This window comes from Oncorhynchus clarkii, chromosome 11 (genome assembly GCF_045791955.1).
Source record: "Oncorhynchus clarkii lewisi isolate Uvic-CL-2024 chromosome 11, UVic_Ocla_1.0, whole genome shotgun sequence".
NCBI lineage: Eukaryota > Metazoa > Chordata > Actinopteri > Salmoniformes > Salmonidae > Oncorhynchus > Oncorhynchus clarkii.
The window spans coordinates 22,717,718-22,741,781 of record NC_092157.1 but is presented as its reverse complement, the minus strand read 5'-3'; the positions used below and the strand labels follow the sequence as shown (position 1 = coordinate 22,741,781).

The window sequence follows — 24,064 nt, the reverse complement described above, 5'->3', positions numbered from 1 at the left end:
TTCCTTCACTGTGGTCTGACTCATCCCAAACCATCTCAATTTGGCTGAGGTCAGGGATTATGGTGGCCAGGTCATCTGATGCGGGACTCCATCACTCTCCTTTTTGGTCAAATAGCCCTTACATAGCCTGTTGGTGTATTGGGTCATTGTCCTGTTGAAAAACAAATGATAGTCCCACTAAGCCCAAACCAGGTGGGATGGTGTATCGCTGCAGATTGCTGTGGTAGCCATGCTGGTTAAGTGTGCCTTGAATTCTAAATGAATCACAGACAATGTCACCATCAAAGCACCCCCACACCATAACACCTCCTCCTCCATGCTTTTTCCGGATTGATTTACCTTAATGTCTTAAAGTAATGATGGACTGTCGTTTCTCTTTGCTTTTTTGAGTTGTTCTTGCCATAATATGGACGTGGTCTTTTACCAAATAGGTCTATCTTCAGTATACCCCCATACATTGTCACAACACAACTAATTGTCTCAAACGCATTAAGAAGGAAAGAAATTCCACAAATTAACTTTTAAGAAGTCACACCAGTTAATTGAAATGCATTCCAGGTGACTTCCTCATGAAGCTGGTTGAGAGAATGTCAAGAGTGTGCAAAGTTGTCAAGGCAAAGGGTAGCTATTTGAAGAATCTCAAATATAAAATATATTTAGATAGATTTGTGTAACACTTTTTTGGTTACTACATGATTCCATATGTGTTATTACATAGTTGATGTCTTTACTATTCTTCTACAATGTAGAAAATAGTAAAAATGAAAAATGAATAGGTGATCAAAAACCTTTGACTGGTAGTGTGTATATATAGAGGGAGAGAGGGAGAGTAGATATGTGTAGAGGGAGAGTGAAAGAGTAGTTCGAGAGAGAGAGAGAGAAGCCTCAGCTTGCTGCAGTAACTGTGTATTCTAGCTGTCCATACGGGAAAACATGCATGTGGCTATGGCTGTATCTGAGCTGATGCAAAAGGCTGTGTTGAACAGATGTTTATGTGTTTGTGTATGTGTGTATGGCTGACACACCATACCCTGATGTTGGACAGACAGACGGGTTGTCAGAAGCCCAATGATGAGGAGGATGACCCAGAGAAAGATGTGTTGTTCAGAAACAACAGGACCTGTCGCTTCACTGGAGAGAGATGAGGAGGGGAGGAGATGAGGGCCATGACAACAGGAGCTGTGCGTTGTGAAGGACAAGCAATAAGGTGTGAAACAATAGGAACAATGTTCAGGATGCTGGTCTTTTGTCTGATTGGAAAAGCAGTGAGAGACCAGGCATTAAGTCTTGGCAAAACACACATGCACTTAAAGATGCACAAACACACACATTCACATACCCTGGTGTGTGTGTGTGTGTGTGTATCAGAGAAGCTGGACCTGTGGAGTCAGTAGTGTGAGTGTTGAATCCTCCAGCCCCTTTCTGCTCATCCATTACTAATACAATGAAAGGCTCCACTAACCCCACAGACAAAGACCAGGCGTCTCATCTGGAAAGTGATTTGCGCTGGCAAATAAATTCCTGAGGCGTATGTTGTTGTGAGTGTCACCCAACATAATACTCACAGCAGTGTGCGGTGCTGCTCTCCCTCCCTGACTCACTCCCTCTAGGCTAAGTTGACTGTGATTTGCCTGAGTAGATTAGGTGGCTTTAGGTGGCGTCAGATTGCGTTTTGATGGGATACAGTGTTGAATGGTGTTCAGGGAGATGAAGATGTCGCTCCGCCGAGGTGAGATGGTCTGAGAGCGGAGGAGAGAGGGGGGAAGGAGAGAGGGAGAGAAAGGGGGAGGGATAGAGAAAGAGAGCGGAAAGGAGAGAGAGAGACAGGGATGGTGGGGTAGAGAGCTGGTTAGGGAGAGACTGAGTGAAAGAGGAGCGGACAAGCTTTTTGTAACCCATAACGCTCATATGGCCCAGGCAGCTGGCTGGATTAGCCTGAAAAGCATGTCATATTGGCGCTGACAACAGTCTCTTTCACAGCAGTCTCTTTGACAACAGTCTCTTTGACTTGGCTGAAGCCATGCTGACGCTCTCCAGCCACCATGTCTATAGCGGCGTCCCAAATAGCACCATCCCAGCTAACAATTCTACAGAGAGAGAATGTTTTTGTGATGTTCCACATAATGTTCCCCTAATGTTTGAGTGTCAGTTTTCTGTTAGTTAGGGGAACATTCTAATTTAGAAAAAAACATCTGAGAACTTTTTTTTAGCATGTTTTGGTGTTAAAGTTAAGAGAACATTACCTTAATGTCAAACATTAATGTTCTAGGTGCATTTTATGGGAGGTTGCAAGAAAATTCCTGTGTCCAGTTTTTTGGGGGGGTTAGGAGAGTATTCGTCCTATTCGTCCTACTGAACATACACAGAACGTGGTTACAATGTTCTCAGAATATAAGAAATGAATGTTCTAGACACGTTTCATGAGAACGTTGCAAGAATATTCCTATGTCCAGTTTAAGGGTTAGGAGAATATTCCATCAATGTCCCACCAAACATACACAGGAAATGGTTGCCATGTTCTCAGAATATAAGATATGAATGTTGTAGACACGTTTCATTTGACAACATAGGGACAGGGTTGGGTAGGTACTTTCTAAACGTAATCTGTTACAGTTACTAGTTACCTGTCCACATTTTTTTAATCACTAACGTAACTTTTGTTTTATCCATAAGCAGTAATGTAATCTGATTACTTTCAGTTACTTTTAGATTACTGTCCCTTTAAGAGGCATTAGGAATATTACCAATTTGAACAACATCCATTGCAGGATAAATCAATGTCAGAGTTGACATAGTTGGCCATAAATGGACGTTGCATTTTACTTTAAAGTTTGGTTATGTAGGCTTCTTCTAACCCATTGCTCTCTACTACAGATAATACTATGATTACGCTATATATTTCAATTCATGTTATACCCATTGATCTTCAAGAATAGGACTTGAAAATATAGATTAGTCAAATTGTATTACCTTTCCATAACCCAAAAACGAAGTACTTATTTAGCCTACCTTTTTGTTTATGATTTTGTTGTCATGGAGGACTGATTGGGCTCATTGCTTCGAGTTGAAAAATAAATGCTGCTCTCATGGAATGGCATGCTTTGAGCACTACTGAAAGGTGTTATTAGCATGTGAGGAAATGCCATATGCTACATTTGCTGTAGGCCTATTGTTTACGTTTTTGTTGGTGACACTTTGATATCGCGATAATTTGCAGCTCTTTAAGTGTGAGAGTTTGAGCATGTGTTTGAGCATGTGTCCGTTAGGGGAAGAAAAATGTATCAGCACGAAGACAGTTTGGAGCACAATACCATGGAGAAGTTCAGAAGGGAGGAACTCCCTCAAACTTTTATTCCATAGACTGGGATTCACACTATGCAGCTTTTGCAAGAGTGCATTTTTCGCAAGTTGACGTTTATTGTCATGAGTCTTGCCCTGGAGGCAGAACTGAGCAGCTTCCGCTAGATGGGCCAGCTGCAAAGTCAAGATTGGCTATTTCGTAAAAATTAATGAAAACAAAAATGTGATTTTTTTGTCTTAATTTAAGGTTAATGTTAGGAATTGGAGTTAACAGTGTGGTTAGGGTTAGCTTCAAAATGACTTTGTGGCTGTACCAGCTAGTGACCACTCTGCAGAGCTGCCTCCAGTACATGAGTCATCTCAATAAATGCCAGCTTGCACATTTTCACTGGCTGTTCACTGTCGCAAAAACAATGATGAATAGGCAGCTTAAACTTCTTCAAATAATTTGACATTTTTGTCATTTAGAAGACCCTCTTATCCAGAGAAACGTACAATTAGTACATTCATCTTAAGATAGCTAGGTGGGACAAACACATATCAAAGGCAAGTGTTGGTTCTGGAACGTTTGTATTTATTTTTTATTTATATATTTTTGGGGGGGTGGGGGGATCATTTTAAGATACTCTTCGAAGGGGTAGGGTTTCAGGTGCCAGGACAGAGAAGCGTTTGGACTGGGCTGAGCGGGAGCTGAGAGACCTGGGGGCCAAGAGACCAGAGGTGGTTTGAGCATAGCCTGAAGGAAGGAAAGGGCAGTTCCTCTTACTGCACTGTAGGCAAGCGCCATGGTCTTGTACTGGATGCGAGCTTCGACTGGAAGCCAATGTAGTGCACGGAGGAGTGGGGTGAGATGGGATAAGCGGGGAGCCCAGCCAACAGCAAATTGCAGTAGTCCAGATGGGAGATGACAAGTGCCTGGATTAGGACCTGTGCTACTTCCTGTGTGAGGTGAGGTCGTACTCTACGGATGTTGTAGAGCATGAACCTGCAGGAGCGAGTCAGTAATTTTATGTTTGCAGAGAAAGACAGGGTGTTCTTCAGGGTCACGCCAAGGTTCTTTGCACTCTGGGAGGGCAACGCTGTGGAGTTGACAACCCTGATGAAAAGACCTTTGAGTGGGCAGGCCTTCCCCGGGAGGAAGAGCAGCTCCTTATCGAGGTTGAGATTGATGTGGTGGGCTGACATCCAAGCTGAGATGTCTGCCAGGCACGGAGAGATGCATGTCGCCACCTGGGTGTCAGAAGAGAGGAAGGAAGTAGTTGGATGTCATCTGCATAGGAATTAAAGACGTGACCATGTGAGGATATGACGGAACTGAGTGACTTGGTGTATTGAGAGAAGAGGAGTGGGCCTAGAACCAAGTCCTGGGGGACACCAGTGACAGTATGTGGTGCATACACAGATTCTCTCCACGTCAACTGGTAGGAGCGGATGCAATCCCAGAGTGTGCAGAGCCTGAGACGCCCAGCCCAGAGAGGGTGGAGAAGAGGATATGATGGTTCACTGAGTCACAGGCATCGGATAGATCTAGTAGGATGAGAAAATAGGAGAGAGAGTCAGCTTTGTCAGTGCGGAGAGCCTCCGTGACACAGAGGAGAGCAGTCTGGGTTGAGTGACCCGTCTTGAAGCTTCTGGATAGGGTTAAGAAGATCTTTCTGAGAGAGATAACGAGAGTTGATCAGAGACAGCACGCTCAAGTGTTTTGGAAAGAAAATAAAGAAGGGATACAGGTCTATAGTTTCTGACATCAGATAAGTCGATTGTTGGTTTTCTTGAGGAGGGGAGCGACTCTACCCATTCTGAAGTCAGAGGGGACACAGCCAGTGGTCAAGGATGAGTTGATGAGGGAAGTGAAGAATGGGAGAAGGTCGGGGTCGAGTGGGCAGGTTGTCAGGCGGCCAGACCTCACTTGTCGCAGGATTTCATCTGGAGAGGGGAGAAAAAGGTCAAGGCATAGGGTAGTTCTGTGTGAGTGGGACCGGTGGTCTCTAGGCTGAGTGAATGAGAAGCGAATGTCGTCAACTTTCTTTTCAAAGTGGTTGACACAGTCGTCCGCAGAGAAGGAGGGTGGAGTGGAGGATTAAGGAGGGAGGAGAAGGTGGAAAAGGGTTTCCTAGGGCTAGAGGCAGAAGGTGGAAAATACTTTCCTAGGGTTAGAGGCAGAAGGTGGAAAATACTTTCCTAGGGTTAGAGGCAGAAGGTGGAAAAGACTTTCCTAGGGTTAGAGGCAGAAGGTGGAAAATACTTTCCTAGGGTTAGAGGCAGAAGCTTGACATTTACAGTGATAATAAGTGGATTTAGCAGTGGATACAGATGAAGAGAAGGCAGAAAGGAGGGAGTGAAAGGATGATAGGTCCTCTGAAAGTTTAGTTTTCCTCCATTATCGCTCAGCTGCCCGCAGCTCTCAATGAGTCACTCAGCCAACGGGCAGGAGGGGAGGGTCGAGCCGGCCGGGAACAAACCGGACAGTGTGAGTTATAGGATGCGGAAAGGGAGGAGAGTAGGGTCGAAGAGGCAGAATCAGGAGACAGGAGGGAGAAGGATTTAGCAGAAGGGAGCGATGATAGGATATAAGAGGAGTAGTGGGAGGGAGAGAGAAGATTGTGACTGCGCATGGCCATCTGGGTAGGGGCTGAGTGACTAGGGTTGGAGGAAAGAAGACAGAAAATTAAACAAAGTAGTGATCAGAGACCTGGGGGGGGTTGCAGTGAAATTAGTAGGGGAACAGCCTCGAGTAAAGAGTAAAGCATATTGCCTGCCTTGTGAGTTGTAGGGGATTGGGAAATGGTGAGGAGGGTAAAGAGAGAGTTGGAAAGAAATTAATGGAAGACCGACATCTAGAGGCTGAAGTCAAGTACGAAGAGTGGTGAGCCATCGTCAAGAAATTAGCTAATCAAGGTGTCGAGCTCATTGAGGAACTTTCCCAGGGCACCTGGTGTGCGATAGATGACAACAATGTTAAGCTTGAGTGGACAAGTGACAGTATGGAATTCAACCATTATTGGGTTAAAACACACACATTAATTTGTCCACAACAACCACAATTCATAAAGCGCAAATAGTTGTACTGAACAAAAATATAAACGCATGTTTCATGAGCTGAAAGAAAATATCCCAGAATTTTTCTATACAAACAAAACGTATTTCTCTTTTGTGCACACATTTCTTTACATACCTGTGAGTGAACATTTCTCCTTTGCCAAGATAATCCATCCACCTGACAGGTGTGGCATATCAAGAAGCTGATTAAACAGCATGGTCATTACACAGGTGCACCTTGTGCTGGGGACAATAAAAGGCCACAATGTGCAGTTTTGTCATACAACACAATGCCACAGATGTCTCAAGTTTTGAGGGTGTGTGCAATTATCATGCTGACTGCAGGAATGTCCACCAGAACTGTTGGCAGATAATTTAATGTTAATCTCTCTACCATAAGCCGCAACGTCTTTTAAGAGAATTTGGCAGTACGTCCAACCGGCCTCACAACCGCAGACCACGTGTAACCATGCCAATCCAGGACCTCCACGTCCGGCTTCTTCACCTGTGGGATCATCTGAGACCAGCCACCCGGACAGCTGATGAAACTTGAGGAGTATTTCTGTCTGTAATAACGCCCTTTAGTGGGGGAAAACTCATTCGGATTGGCTGGGCCTGGCTCCAAAGTGGGTGGGCCTATGCTGTCCCAGGTCCACCCACGGCTGCACCCCTGCCCAGTCATGTAAAATCATTAAATTAGGGCCTAATGAATTTAATTAAATTGACTGATTTCCTTATATGAACTGTGACTTGGTAAAATCGTTGAAATTGAGTACAGGTGAAAGGGATACCTAAGAGAGCAGCAGTGTGATGTCCGTATCGCCCGTAGGCTCCACCACTGCTGTCGTTCTTACCTCCAAGCCTTTATTGAAGTTGGATAATCTTTGGATTCCAACAGCATTTGCACCATTGGAAGACAGCGTGGACAGCCTATTCTTGCTCTTTTGCCGCAATCAACTTTGGTGTCATCATATTGGTCTCTGATTTGTGGTCAGACTCGCTCAGGTGGAACAAACTTAAACTTTCGCCTTTTTTCAGTGCTGATTTGAATGTCTTTGAGAAAGCATAAAGGTGACAAATAATTTTGAATTTAAAAGTAGTCCTAGAAGTAATCATCTATTTTTTCAAAAGTATATGTAATCTAATTACAATATTTCTGATGGTAACGTAAAGGATTCAAGTTAGTTTTTTTGTAATCAGTTACATCAGTTATATCTAATCAGTTACATCTAACGGATTACATGTACCCTGTATAGGGAATAGGGTGCAATTTGGGACATGGCATATAGCAATAACTCATTACAGATTGGCATGAACAGCCTTCCAAACCAAATATACGCCAAACATGAGCTAATTTGGCTGTTACGATTGATTTGCAATCTTATATTTGTGGTGAAAGTATGGGGGTGTTATTGAAGGGATAGGAGGTAGTGGGTTAGCTATGGTTTGTTGTGGAAAGGAGCAGGAGGAGGATACTACAGTACAAGAGGACAGCAGTATTTGGTGGATGTTACCAGAGGAGACTTGATGGAAAGACAGAGGTCTCAGAAACCATAAATACAGTCATAGAAACATAGGAACATGCAGGCTGTGTTAACGTGCACAACTTGAGATATGAAGTTCTCGCTTGAACTTCTGCTATTTACAGATGCCTGCACACATTAAAGGGCATCAGTCAGCCACACATGGAAGACAACAACACAACCATATCCATGAATTACCCCTATACTGTCATTAAGAAGTCTGACTAAAAGAAAAAACAAGAAGTGTCTTCTTCTCCCAGCCTGTCACAGCCCTAGAAAGCTCCGCTCTTCATGCATCTTCTAATGTTACACCCCTCGTTTATTTACCTGTCTCTCCCACCTCCTGAATGAATTAAAGCCTCCAGTCCAATCCCACTGACAGATGGAGCAGTTTATCACATTAGATTTAACCTCATTTAGCAGGCAGGCTTTTCTCCCATTGATCAGAGACAGACATTGTCTACACTTATTTAGATCCAGAGACTGGAACGTCCTGCGCTGTGGTAGGCCACGGAGAGAGTGAGCGATAGAGTGAGAGATGGAGAGGGGAGACTAGAATGTCCTGTGCTATGCTAGGCCACAAGGAGAGAGGCAGGGAGACAGAGAGAGCGATAGTGAGGGATGGAGAGGTGGGGAGTGACATACAGAGCGAGAGACATACAGAGAGGGAGAGATTGCGACGGCACCCTGTAGTACCCTTAACAGTCTGTATTAATGTAATAACCTGGGAAGATAAATTAAATTACAAGATATTCACATCCCTACATATTTCAAAAGACAGTTGGTGCAATACAGGCCTTTCTGATTCCCTATCCTCACTCTTATTTTCCCTCTTGCTTGTAGACTTCTTGTCACTTATGGTGAACTAATCTCATTTTCCAAGATGGCGTAGCAGTCGGGTGGCTGTTTTTGTCTTGTCTTGTCCCGTCCAGTGTATGTATTGTTTGCTTCGTATATATTTCGCATATATTTTTTATATTTTTAATCTCAATTTCCATCTACGGACTGAACATACTCCTCTGCAACCCGCCTCACCCAATGTAGTACGGATCTGTTATTTTTTACACATTAGAACAGGAACCCCCATCAGTAGCTAGCCAGCTAACTAGCTACTAGCTAGTAGTCAGTTAGCCACTGCTAGTGGTCATCATCGTTAACTTGGACATCAGCCAGCCTCAGCCCGGTCAAGTCCTGCCAGCCTGCACAGCACGATATCTACCCAGAGCATATCGGACTGCTTTTCTCTACCACATCTCCACATTCCTACTGTTAGCTCTGAACCTTCACACCGGATCATCGCAGCTAGCTAGCTGCTATCCGAGTGGCTACTCCTGGCTAATGTCTCTGTCCCAATGCGAGCACCAGTTAGCCTGGAGCTAGCCTCAAGCTAGGCCCATCACCCAGCTAGCTGAAGAGATTCCATCAGCCAATTCCTGGTCTACAATACCTCTTTTGCCAATTGGCCTGGACCACGTTACTGCCGACACGGTGCCCCTCCGATCCACGCCGGCGTAACCATCTGAGGGGGTTTCTACAGGCTCTTCCGTTGCGACGTCCCCCGCAGGCCCATCTGTTAGCCTGCCAGCCCCGGCCTGCTAGCTGTTTGAATCGCCGTGTCTCCAGCTCGCCTAGCTACTCACTGGACCCTATGATCACTCGGCTACACATGCCTTTCCCTAATGTCAATATGCCTTGTCTTTTGCTGTTTTGGATAGTGATGTATTGTCTTATTTCACGGTAAAGCCTCCAGCCCTGCTCAATATGCCATAGCTAGCCCTTTTGTTGGATTTGGCTAACGCGTACCGGTACCCCCACACATGCGGTGACCTCACCTGGTTTAAATGGTGTCTCTGGAGACAAAACCTCTCTCATCGTCACTCAATGCCTAGGTTTACCTCCACTGTACTCACATCCTATCATACCCTTGTCTGTACATTATGCCTTGAATCTATTATTCCGCGCCCAGAAACCTGCTCCTTTTACTCTCTGTTCCGAACGCACTAGACAACCAGTTTTTATAGCCTTTACCCTTACCCTTATCCTACTCCTCCTCTGTTCCTCTGGTGATGTAGAGGTTAACCCAGGCCCTACAGACCCCAGCATCACTCCCATTCCCCAGGCGCTGTCATTTGTTGACTTCTGTAACTGTAAAAGCCTTGGTTTCATGCATGTTAACGTTAGAAGACTCCTCCCTAAGTTTGTTTTATTCACTGTTTTAGCACACTCCAACAACCCGGATGTCCTAGCCGTGTCTGAATCCTGGCTTGAACAAATTGACATTGACCAGTCGTGATGGATCGGCGATGCTCCATGTCAGCAGCAAAGGGTTCAGGCCAATTGGAAAAATAGGTAATTGAAGCCCAGGAATTGCTTGAAGGATCTCTTCAGCTAGCCGGAAGATGGGCCTATTTCGAGGCTAGCTCCGGAGATGTGTTAGAGAAAAGCAGTCTGATATGCTCTGGGTAGATATCGCTCTGTGAAGGCTGGCTGGAGTTTCCCAGGCTGAGGCTGGCAGATGTCCGAGTTAACGGTGATGACTGCTAGCAGTGGCTAACTGACTACTAGCTAGTAGCTAGTTATCTGGCTAGCTTCTGAAGGGGGTCCGGTTCAAAAGTGTAAGAATAGTAGATCCGTACCACATTGGGTGAGGCGGGTTGCAGGAGAGTATGTTCAGTCCGTAGATGGAATAATTAGATTAAAAATAATAGAAATATATACGAAGAAAACGATATATACACGGGACGGGACAGGACAATCAAAACAGACATCCCACTGTTACGCCATCTTGGAACATACACCACTCCTTCCGTGGCCTCCAACTGCTTTTAAATGCTTGTAAAACTAAGTGCATGCTCTTCAACCGATTGCTGCCTGCACCATCCCACCCGACTAGCATCACTTCTCTGGACGGTTCTGACTTAGAATATGTAGACAACTAAAAAATACCAAGTTGTCCAGTTAGACCATAAACTCTCCTTCCAGACTCACATTAAGCATCTTCAATCCAAAAATCTAGAATCGGCTTCCTATTTCACAACAAAGCCTCCTTCACTCATGCTGCCAAACATACCCTCGTAAAATGACAGTCCTACCGATCCTTGACTTTGGCGATGTCATTTACAAAATAGCCTCTGACACTCTGCTCAGCAAACTGGATGTAGTCTATCACAGTGCCATCCGTTTTGTCACCAAAGCCCCATATACTACCCACCACTGCGACCTGTATGCATACATACAGTGCCTTGCGAAAGTATTCGGCCCCCTTGAACTGTGCGACCTTTTGCCACATTTCAGGCTTCAAACATAAAGATATAAAACTGTATTTTTTTGTGAAGAATCAACAACAAGTGGGACACAATCATGAAGTGGAATGACATTTATTGGATATTTCAAACTTTTTTAACAAATCAAAAACTGAAAAATTGGGTGTGCAAAATTATTCAGCCCCTTTACTTTCAGTGCAGCAAACTCTCTCCAGAAGTTCAGTGAGGATCTCTGAATGATCCAATGTTGACCTAAATGACTAATGATGATAAATACAATCCACCTGTGTGTAATCAAGTCTCCGCATAAATGCACCTGCACTGTGATAGTCTCAGAGGTCCGTTAAAAGCGCAGAGAGCATCATGAAGAACAAGGAACACACCAGGCAGGTCCGAGATACTGTTGTGAAGAAGTTTAAAGCTGGATTTGGATACAAAAAGATTTCCCAAGCTTTAAACATCCCAAGGAGCACTGTGCAAGCGATAATATTGAAATGGAAGGAGTATCAGACCACTGCAAATCTACCAAGACCTGGCCGTCCCTCTAAACTTTCAGCTCATACAAGGAGAAGACTGATCAGAGATGCAGCCAAGAGGCCCATGATCACTCTGGATGAACTGCAGAGATCTACAGCTGAGGTGGGAGACTCTGTCCATAGGACAACAATCAGTCGTATATTGCACAAATCTGGCCTTTATGGAAGAGTGGCAAGAAGAAAGCCATTTCTTAAAGATATCCATAAAAAGTGTAGTTTAAAGTTTGCCACAAGCCACCTGGGAGACACACCAAACATGTGGAAGAAGGTGCTCTGGTCAGATGAAACCAAAATTGAACTTTTTGGCAACAATGCAAAACGTTATGTTTGGTGTAAAAGCAACACAGCTGAACACACCATCCCCACTGTCAAACATGGTGGTGGCAGCATCATGGTTTGGGCCTGCTTTTCTTCAGCAGGGACAGGGAAGATGGTTAAAATTGATGGGAAGATGGATGGAGCCAAATATAGGACCATTCTGGAAGAAAACCTGATGGAGTCTGCAAAAGACCTGAGACTGGGACGGAGATTTGTCTTCCAACAAGACAATGATCCAAAACATAAAGCAAAATCTACAATGGAATGGTTCAAAAATAAACATATCCAGGTGTTAGAATGGCCAAGTCAAAGTCCAGACCTGAATCCAATCGAGAATCTGTGGAAAGAACTGAAAACTGCTGTTCACAAATGCTCTCCATCCAACCTCACTGAGCTCAAGCTGTTTTGCAAGTAGGAATGGGAAAAAATGTCAGTCTCTCGATGTGCAAAACTGATAGAGACATACCCCAAGCGACTTACAGCTGTAATCGCAGCAAAAGGTGGCGCTACAAAGTATTAACTTAAGGGGGCTGAATAATTTTGCACGCCCAATTTTTCAGTTTTTGATTTGTTAAAAAAGTTTGAAATATCCAATAAATGTCGTTCCACTTCATGATTGTGTCCCACTTGTTGTTGATTCTTCACAAAAAAATACAGTTTTGTATCTTTATGTTTGAAGCCTGAAATGTGTCAAAAGGTCGCAAAGTTCAAGGGGGTCGAATACTTTCGCAAGGCACTGTATATGTTCGTCGCCAAACCCACTGGCTCCAGGTCATCTATAAGTCTTTGCTAGGTAAAGCCCCGCCTTATCTCAGCTCACTGGTCATCATAGCAACACCCACCTGTAGCACGCGCTCCAGCAGGTATATTTCACTGGTCATCCCCAAAGACAACACTTCCTTTGGACGCCTTTCCTTCTTGTTCTCTGCAGCCAATGACTGGAACGAATTGCAAAAATCTCTGAAGCTGGAGTCTTCTATCTCCCTCTCTAACTTTAAGCATCAGCTGTCAGAGCAGCTTACCGATCTCTGTACCTGTACACAGCCAATCTGTAAATAGCACACCCAACTACCTCATCCCCATATTATTACTTACCCTCTTGCTCTTTTGCACCCCAGTATATCTACTTGCACATCATCATCTACACATCTACAACTCCAGTGTTAATGCTAAATTGTAATTATTTTGCCTCTGTGGCCTATTTATTGCCTTACTCTCCTACATTTTCACACACTGTACATATCATTTTCTATTCTATGTACATTTGTTTATGTGTGTCTCTGTGTTGTTTTTGTCACACTGCTTTGCTTTATCTTGGCCAGGTCGCAGATGTAAATGAGAACTTGTTCTTAACTGCCCTACCTGGTTAAATAAAGGTGAAATAAAAAGTATAAATACCGGTACGCGTTAGCCAAGTCCATCAACAAAAACAATTGGACCCGTCCCTAGCTAGCCCCTACACATCCGCAGGTATACATGTATGTAAATGGTGATTTCTGCCACTGTTTCTACATTTATGTTTCTGTCTACAGGAAACGCCATCCGGCCCATTGCCCTGCGTGCTGTATCCGCCATCGCCAAAACCCTGCCTGGCTTTCCCATCCTGGCCACTGGGGGCATCGACTCAGCGGAGTCTGGTCTGCAGTTCCTTCATGCTGGAGCTTCTGTCCTGCAGGTAACGGCTCTGCAACCATCTATCTCTCTCTACCTCTCTTTCTGTCTCTCCACTTCTCTCTCACCACTCTCTGTTTCTCTCTCGTCTTTACCTCTGCAGGTAACAGCACTGCAACCATCTCTCTCTCTTTCTCTCTCTCTCTTTCTCTCTCTCTCTTTCTCTCTCTCTCTCTCTACCCCTCTCTCTCTACCCCTTTCTTTCTTTTTCTCTCTCTCTCTCTCTCTCTACCCCTTTCTTTCTTTCTTTCTCTCTCTCTCTCTCTCTCTCTTTCTCTCTCTCTCTCTCTCTCTCTCTCTCTCTCTCTCTCTCTCTCTCTCTCTCTCTCTCTCTCTCTCTTTCTCTCTTTCCCTCTTTCTCTCTTTCTCTCTTTCTCTCTTTCTCTCTTTCTCTCTCTCTCTCTCTCTTTCTATCTCTCTCTCTCTCTCTTTCTCTCTCTCTCTCTCTCTCTCTCTCTCTCTCTCTCTCTCTCGCTCTCTCTCTACCCCTATCTTTCTCTCGCTCTCTCTATCTCTCGCGCTCTCTTTTATTCTCTATCTCTCCAGCTCTCTCCCTGTTTAGGGCATCTATGCTGTTGATACAGCGAACACAATGCCACCTGGCCTCCTCCATCTCACCATATACCATTTATACTAGGGGCGGCAGGTAGCCTAGCGGTTAGACTGTTGGGCCAGTAATCGAAAGGTCACTGGTTGGAATAACTGAGACGACAAGGTGAAAAATCCTTTGATGTGACCATCAAAGCACTGGTCCCTAATTTGCTCCAGGCGTGTTGTATTACTATGACTGACCCTGTAAAACAACACATTTCACTGAAGTCGGAAGTTTACATACACCTTAGCCAAATACATTTAAACTCAGTTTTTCACAATTCCTGACATTTAATCCTAGTAAAAATTCCCTGTCTTAGGTCAGTTAGGATCACAACTTTATTTTAAGAATGTGAAATGTCAGAATAACAGTAGAGAGAATGATTTATTTCAGCATATTTCTTTCATCACATTCCCAGTGAGTCAGAGGTTTACATACACTAATTTAGTATTCGGTAGCATTGCCTTTAAAATGGTTTAACTTGAGTCAAAAGTTTGGGGTAGCCTTCCACAAGCTTCCCACAATAAGTTGAGTTAATTTTGGCTAATTCCTCCTGACAGAGCTGGTGTAACTGAGTCAGGTTTGTAGGCCTCCGTGCTCGTACACGTTTTTCAATACTGCCCACACATTTTCTTTAGGATTGAGGTCAGGGCTTTGTGATGGCCACTCCAATACCTTGACTTTGTTGTACTTAAGCCATTTTGCCACAACTTTGGAAGTATGCTTATGGTCATTGTCGATTTGGAAGACCCATTTGCGACCAAGCTTTAACTTCCTGACTGATGTCTTGAGATGTTGCTTCAATATATCCACAAAATTATCCTATTTTGTGAAGTACACCAGTCCCACCTGCAGCAAAGCACCCCCACAACATGATGCTGCCACCCCCGTGTTTCAAGGTTGGGATGGTGTTCTTTTCCCCAAACATAACGATGGTCATTATACCCAAACAGTTCTATTTTTGCTTCATCAGACCAGAGTACATTTCTCCAAAAAGTACGATCTTTGTCCCCATGTGCAGTTGCAAATCGTAGTCTGGCTTTTTTATGGCGGTTTTGGAGATGTGGCTTCTTCCTTGCTGAGCAGCCTTTCAGGTTATGTCGATATAGGTATGGTTTTACTGTGGATATAGATACTTTTGTACCTGTTTCCTCCAGCATCTTCACAAGGTCTTTTGCTGCTGTTCTGGGATTGATTTGCACTTTTCTCACCAAAGTACGTTCATCTCTAGGAGACAGAACGTGTCTCCTTCCTGAGCGGTATGACGGCTGCGTGGTCCCATGGTGTTCGTACAGATGAACGTGGTACCTTCAGGCATTTGGAAATTGCTTCCAAGGATGAACCAGACTTGTGGAGGTCTACAATTGTGTTCCTGAGGTCTTGGCTGATTTCTTTTGATATTTCCATGCTGTCAAGCAAAGAGGCACTGAGTTTGAAGGTAGACCTTGAAATACATCCACAGGTTCACCTCCATTTGACTCAAATGATGTCAATTAGCCTATCAGAAGCTTCTAAAGCCATGACATCATTATCTGGAATTTTCCAAGCTGTTTAAAGGCACAGTCAACTTAGTGTATGTAAACTTCTGACCCACTGGAATTGTGATACAGTGAAATAATCTGTCAGTAAACAATTGTTGGAAAAATGACTTGTGTCATGCACGAAGTAGATGTCCTAACCGACTTGCCAAAACTATAGTTTAACAAGACATTTGTGGAGTGTTTGAAAAACAAGTTTTAATGACTCCATCCTAAGTGTATGTAAACTGTATATGGTGTATATGACAATAAAACACATAGCTGTATTGTTTTTTACTAGTTAGCAGATTCAGACTTGACAAACTGTACTCTTAAGTATACTTTACCTCAAGCTGGGCCGCTGGCTGTGAAAATCATTGGTTGCATTCAATACTCCATCTGCTGTGTGTATTTACATGTGTTTCACTGGTTTGGTTTGTGTTGTCGTGTAGCTGTTATATCGGTCTGTTTGATAATGTTATCAAGCCTCAAAACACACTGCTAGCCACATTGTGTCACTATGGCAGTATACAGACCAAGGCCAAGAATTCCTTTCTTCAACTTTATTACTTGAATATTCCCTCAACTTTTGATATTTAAATTGGGAAAGTGGGTTTTTAACTTCACTGTTCATTTAACTTCCCTCAGTGGTTCGTGCCTAGGGAGTAATCAGCAACAGAATCAGCATGCAAATTGAATCACAATCTGTGAATAAATGCATCCACTCTTTATGGTTTTCTCTTTCTAGATGATTTAATATTTTGGTAATACCACCCCTCCACCTGCGCTGTCAAATCTTAACACAGGGGATCTGAGGAGTCTCAGCGCATGCAACCAGAGATTCCTCCCACTGAATTAATGGGAAAAGTTAATTACGGAATAAAAAAAATAACGCTCTCGATGAAATCAGAATGCCATCTATTTAGGGAGAAGTGTTCTGTCTTTTGAAAAGCCTTCATTTGTATTCCATTGAGCACGATTCAATCATCATTTGAAATTTCATTCATTTGTATGCTTTTTACCTTGATAAAAGAGAATACAAGTTTGTCGTTGTAATTATACAGTTTAATGGATGGATTATAAGTTAGCTTCAGATAAGTTTGGGTAACTTTCTGTGGTTAAGAGATGCTTGGGTTTTTTTTTTTCGTGTGAGGGGGATAGCACAGAGGTGTTTGTAATTTTGGCCTAAAAGGAATCATACACATACAGACATATTTCAGTCCAAAAGAAATTCCAATGACGTCTTTCCCATTGCCTAAACACATTTATCAAAAGGCTGTGTGGATGTGTATTTGTCTGGTTTTGTCAGACATACAACAAACAGTACAATGGTATCTGCACACACAGTAGCAAATTAATATGAATCGCCAAGGAAATTAGCAGTGAGAAGGCATTGAATACAGAATGGGTCTAAAACAATATGTTGTAATACCTGGCGGTTACAATCAGCACGCCTTGTCACTCTGAAGTTGAAGACTGAAGAACGATGGTGGGTGTTGAATGTGAGAATCACTGCTGTGGGCTCTGTGGATTGTACTGTATGTAGTACAGGAAGAGAGACATACTGTGTTGTCTGAAATAGACCGTGATTGGTTCTGAGATGCATCAGACACATTCTTCTCAGAACAAACAATGTGATGAAGTCCATTCAGGAGCTGCCCGTCTCTCATAGACCCATCATTGCTTCTTGGTCTTGAAGATTTTATAAAGAAGTTGTTGCAAAGGGAAGCCTTGAAAGTATGCTTGTCATTGACAACACATGATGAGAGCAGTGCTTCAAGGTCAGGCTTTTGTTATGGAGACTTAGACACATCGTTTTAATTGATTTCTCGATAGATAGTATAGTAACGTTTGTTAAGAAAACCTTAACTGAGAAGCCAGGTCAGTGAAAACCCAGTGAATCTACTTTTTTATTTTTTTAAGAAGTTTTGTAAACCATTATTTGACAGACGTTAAAGCTTTGAGAAGGAAAAATCCAAAAATGCTGCATGGCTAAAATATATCCTCGTGAATTCACATACTGTAGTCAGGGGTTGATGAGATTCACTTGTAAATCGATACTTCTTAGTTAATTCATTCACAAAAACATTCATTTGCAATGACCCTGGGGGGTTCTCTCTCCCTTTCTCTCTTTTCTTCTTGCTCTCCTTCGCCATGTAACTATCAACTACTACATGTGTGCAATATTCCTTTTTCTCATATGCCCTTTACTGCACCATTACGATGTGAATAAGGTCCATAACATGCAAGAGCCATTGTGTTGAACACTGTGCAATGTTTAACAGTGAGAATCGCCGAATGGTGAACTTACTAAATGACTAGAGTTGACTGTGCGATAGTAGGTTGCTTCGTGTGTAAATATTTTCAGTCTGGATTTTAATGATTTGTATTCATCACCTTCTTGTCCTCAATGCAATAGGTGATTACCTTGGTCATTAATAAAAGCCTAATTTACATCTGATCAATGTTATAAAGTAGCAATGTGCTATCCCAGTTATCGCAGTTATTTTTTTGTGCTATCCCAGTTATCTCAGTTATTTTTCATCATTTTGGTTGAATTGTGAAGTTGCTGCTTTGTTATGGTGATCTGGCCAGTGATGGAGATTCAGACAGTTATTTTATTGACATGTCTTTAGAAGGAAATGGTGCTATATTTCACTGATGACCAACTAGTTCGATTTTAATGACCCAGGGTGACCATTCTCCTTGTCCTTGGTCCACGTCAACAGTTCTGTACTGCCATGAAAGACCCATTGTCAAGTAGCTAACATGACTTGTTGTTTGAGCCCAGTAAACATCAGGAATTTGTAATAGTACCTTTTGAAAACATCCAAACGTTGCCAGCGTGAGTGAAAGGAATAGCAGTCCATTCAACATGCAAACTATTCAACTCTTCAGAGGAAAGGTTACGTTTCTGTCCACCTCACCACAACCCCTAACTGAACTCTACTGGAAATTGCTCATATTCATTGACTTGTAAAAATGTATTTACTTTCCCCCCCAGACTTGGTTTCTCTTTTACCTGAAGATCAAGACTAAATATCAGTGGTTAGGATCTAAGTATCAGACATAGGAGCTGAAATCAAAAGCACTGAGGTTGGTTCATCCATAGTCATTGTAGCATTTGAAAGCTGAATGAATCGATCTTTCTTTTGGCGAAGACGCTGTTGTACTAAATGCCAGGATTCTATCATCGGGAATAAAAGAGCTGACAGCGTCAGAGAGAAAGAGAGGGACAAAAAGAGAAAGAGGGAGAGGTTGAGAGGGAGAGCAGGGAATCTAAAAGCATTTCAGATCTCAGAAGGAGTTGAAATCAATGCGTAGACCCAGTTTTCAGAGCAGATAAAAAGGACCTGCTGTCTCAATTGCCTGAAAACTACTTAGAAATTCTCACTTCGATTTATTTCAGCAGTCGGCTACATTAACGCTAAATGCAGCACGCGAGGACATCACATACTTTGATGTTCTGAGCAAAATGAAAAGCACTAATGGACATTCTCCTACACGCACACACACATACACACACACACACACACACACACACATACACACACACACAGTAATAACCAACGAGTAATCTAACCTAACAATTCACAACAACTACGTTATACACACAAGTGTAAAGGGATGAAGAATATGTACATAAAGATATATGAATGTGTGATGGTACAGAACGGCATAGGCAAGATGCAGTGAGATGGTATAGAGTACAGTATATACATATGAGATGAGTAATGTAGGGTATGTAAACATTATATTAAGTGGCATTGTTTAAAGTGGCTAGTGATACGTTTTTTACATACATTTTTCCAATATTAAAGTGGCTGGAGTTGAGTCAGTATGTTGGCAGCAGCCACTCAATGTTAGTGGTGGATGTTTAACAGTCTGATGGCCTTGAGATAGAAGCTGTTTTTCAGTCTCTCGGTCCCTGCTTTGATGCACCTGTACTGACCTCGCTCGCCTTCTGGATGATAGCGGGGTGAACAGGCAGTGGCTCGGGTGGTTGTTGTCCTTGATGATCTTTATGGCCTTCCTGTGACATGGGGTGGTGTAGGTGTCCTGGAGGGCAGGTAGTTTGCCCCCGGTGATGCGTTGTGCAGACCTCACTACCCACTGGAGAGCCTTACGGTTGTGGTTTGGAACAGTTGCCGTACCAGGCGGTGATACAGCCCGACAAGATGCTCTCGATTGTGCATCTGTAAAAGTTTGTGAGTGCTTTTGGTGACAAGCCGAATTTCTTCAGCCTCCTGAGGTTGAAGAGGCTCTGCTGCACCTTCTTCACAATGCTGTCTGTGTTGGTGGACCAATTCAGTTTGTCCGTGATGTGTACGCCGAGGAACTTGAAACTTACTACCCTCTCCACTACTGTCCCATCGATGTGGATAGAGGGGTGCTGCCTCTGCTGTTTCCTGAAGTCCACGATCATCTCCTTTGTTTTGTTGACGTTGAGTGTGAGGTTATTTTCCTGACACCACATTCCGAGGGCCCTCACCTCCTCCCTGGAGGCCGTCTCGTCGTTGTTGGTAATCAAGCCTACCACTGTAGTGTCATCCGCAAACTTGATGGTTGAGTTGGAGGCGTGCATGGCCACGCAGTCGTGGGTGAACAGGGAGTACAGGAGAGGGCTCAGAATGCACCCTTGTGGGGCCCCAGCATTGAGGATTAGTGGGGTGGAGATGCTGTTACTTACCCTCACCACCTGGGGGAGGCCCGTCAGGAAGTCCAGTACCCAGTTGCACAGGGCGGGGTCAAGACCCAACGTCTCGAGCTTGATGACGAGTTTGGAGGGTACTATGGTGTTAAATGCTGAGCTGTAGTCGATGAACAGCATTCTCACATAGGTATTCCTCTTGCCAGATGGGTTAGGGAAGTGTGCATTGTGGTTGCGATTGCTTCGTCTGTGGACCTATTGGGGCGGTAAGCAAATTGGAGTGGGTCTAGTGTGTCGGGTAGGGTAGGGTGGAGGTGATATGGTCCTTGACTAGTCTCTCAAAGCACTTCATGATGACAGAAGTGAGTAGTCGTTTAGCTCAGTTACCTTAGCTTTCTTGGGAACAGGAACAATGGTGGCCCTCTTGAAGCATGTGGGAACAGCAGACTGGGATAAGGATTGATTGAATATGTCCGTAAACACACCAGCCAGCTGGTTTGCTCATGCTCTGAGGACGTGGCTGGGGTTGCCGTCTGGGCCTGCAGCCTTGAGGGTTAACACGTTTAAATGTTTTACTCACGTCGGCTGCAGTGAAGGAGAGTCCGCAGGTGTTGGTAGCAGGCCGTGTCATTTGGCACTGTATTGTCCTCAAAGCGAGCAAAAAGGTTGTTTAGTCTGTCTGGGAGCAAGACATCCTGGTCCACAACGGGGCTTGTTTTCTTTTTGTAATCTGGGATTTACTGTAGACCCTGCCACATACCTCTTGTGTCTGAGCCGTTGAATTGCAACTCTACTTTTTCTATATACTGACGCTTAGCTTGTTTGATTGCCTTGTGGAGGGAATAGCTACACTGTTTGTATTCGGTCATGTTTCCTGTCACCTTACCCTGGTTAAAAGCAGTGGTTTGTGCTTTCAGTTTCACGCGAATGATGCCATCAATCTATGGTTTCTGCTTTGGGAATGTTTTAATAGTTCCTGTGGGTACGACATCGCCGATGCACTTACTAATAAACTTGCTCACCGAATCAGCATATTCATCAATGTTGTTGTTTGACGCAATGCGGAACATATCCCAATCCACGTGATCGAAGCAATCCTGAAGTGTGGAATCCGATTGGTCGGACCAGCATTGAACAGACCTGAGCGCAGGAACGTCCTGTTTTAGTCTCGGTCTATAGGCAGGGAGCAACAAAATTGAGTTGTTGTCAGCTTTTCCGAAAGGAGGGCGGGGGAGGCTCTTATATGCGTCGCGGAAGTTAGAATAACAATGATCCAGTGTTTTACCAGCCCTGGTAGCACAATCGATATGCTGATAGAATTTAGGGAGTCTTGTTTTCAGATTAGCCTTGTTAAAATCCCCAGCTACAATGAATGCAGCCTCAGGATATGTGGTTTTCAGTTTACATAGAGTCAAATAAAGTTCATTCAGGGCCATCGATGTGTCTGCTTGTGGAGAATATATGCGGCTGTGATTATAATCGAAGAGAATTCTCTTGGTAATGCGGTCGACATTTGATTTTGAGGAATTCTAAGTCAGGTGAACAGAAGGACTTGAGTTCCTGTATGTTGTTATGATCACACCACGTCTCGATAATCATAAGGCATACACCCCTGCCCCTCTTCTTACTTGTTTCTGTCGGCGCAATGCGTGAAGAAACCAGCTGGCTGTACCGACTCCGATAGCGTGTCTCGAGTGAGCCATGTTTCCGTGAAGCAAAGAACGTTATAGTCTCTGATGTCTCTCTGGAATGCTACCCTTGCTCGGATTTCATCAACCTTGTTGTCAAGAGACTGGACATTGGCGAGTAGTATGCTCGGGAGCGGTGCGCGATGTGCCCGTCTCCGGAGCCTGACCAGAAGACCACTTCGTCTGCCCCTTTTACGGCGTCGTTGTTTTGGTTCGCCGGCTGGGATCTGTTCCATTGTCCTGGGTGGTGGGCAAAACACAGGATCAGCTTTGGGAAAGTCGTATTCCTGGTCGTAATGATGGTGAGTTGACATTGCTCTTATACCCAGTAGTTCCTCCCAACTGTATGTAATAAAACCTATAATGACCTGGGGTACCAATGTAAGAAATAATACGTAAAAATATACTGCATAGTTTCCTGGGAAAGAAAAGCGAGGCGGCCGTACACACACACACTGTAAGGCCCAGATTCAGCAGTAGAACTCTGAAGATATAACATAATGTCTTTCAAAAAGCAAGCTCACTGTCAATTTACTTATTATAGAACATATTCTGTGATAATATAATGTGCAGTGTGTTTGTTTGGTGTGCGCTTGCTCATGCATACATTAATGTATTTTCTGACCTTATTTGACCAATCAGCCTTTACATGTGGACTGATAAGAGAATACTTGCTACAGTACATGACAGTATGGTAAACTGCTGTACCTAGCTATTTAATAGAATGTGATTCATATTTACTCTCTAATGGCTCTCATAAAGAAGACTGTCCTCAGATTTCTGCTGACGGCTCTCTCCTCCGTGGGTGGACGGGCAGTATTTAATGCATGTTTTTCTCAGGAGAGACCTGCTCTATTTCCCTCTGATGTAAAGTAAGGTGGCGGAAGAGCACACAACAACACTTTTCCAGACCCATGTTTTAGTCAAGCAGATTAAAGTATAAACTGTTACTCGGCCACTCTGGAACATTCACTGTCTTCTTGGTAAGCAACTTCAATGTAAATTTGGCCTTGTGTTTTAGGTTATTGTCCCGCTGAAAGGTAAATTGAAAGCAAACTGAACCAGGTTTTCATCTATTTTGCCTTTGCTTATTTTCTTTCAGTTTCTTTTTTATCCTGAAAAACTCCCCAGTCCTTAACGATTACAAGCATACCCATAACATGATGTAACCACCACTATGCTTGAATATATGGAGAGTGGTACTCAGAAATGTGTTGTATTGGATTTGCCCCAAACATAACACCTTGTATTCAGGACAAAAAGTTAATTGCTTTGCCACATTTTTTGCGGTATTACTTTAGTGGCTTGTTGTAAACAGGATGCATGTTTTGGAATATTTGTATTCTGTTCAGGCTTCCTTCTTTTCACTCTGTCAATTAAGTTAGTATTGTGGAGTAACTACAACATTGTTGATCCTAGGGCTGCTGCGGTGACTGTATTACCGCCACACCGGCAGCCACGTGTCTTAAAGGCAGTCAAATTCCACATGACCGCTTAGTCACGGTAATTCAGCTTCTCCAAGCTCTGATGCTGCTGCTGGTCAATGGTAGCCTACCAAACTTGCTAACTGCCTGCTACTCAGCACTCTACTGTCCCTGTAATAACTCTGACATAAATGCAAATGTATTTGAAAATCTAATCAAACACTTCATGAGAGCCCATCAGCTCATGTTGCGCAACATTTCTAAAGGCTGTTAAGCACATTGATTATATTTACAACAGGAGTATAGCCTACCTGGCTGGCATGAAAATTAACCACGGGGAAAAGCGTACTCCATTCCCTATTTAAGTGCATAGATGACATGTATTTTTTTCCCGCTGCCCCTGTTTCAATACAGGTGCATGATAATGGTCCATTCTAAATCAAAATAAATGTCACACACATATTATTTAGTATTATGTAAAGACAAGATTAAATCAAGAATAGTCTGATGGGTGACAATATTAGCCTGTCACTTGAATGATA

At 43.5% G+C, this 24,064-nt stretch overlaps 1 protein-coding gene across 2 annotated transcripts in view; it reads left to right on the top strand.

Annotated features, from left to right (window-relative positions):
* Positions 1 to 24,064, top strand: part of LOC139420375 (dihydropyrimidine dehydrogenase a, tandem duplicate 1) — a 217,468-nt gene that overhangs the window by 168,706 nt on the left and 24,698 nt on the right. For both annotated transcript variants that reach the window (XM_071170409.1, XM_071170410.1), the window contains one exon: positions 13,512 to 13,654. In XM_071170409.1, coding sequence (XP_071026510.1) covers positions 13,512 to 13,654 — 143 coding nt within the window. The remainder of the gene's footprint in view (positions 1 to 13,511; positions 13,655 to 24,064) is intronic.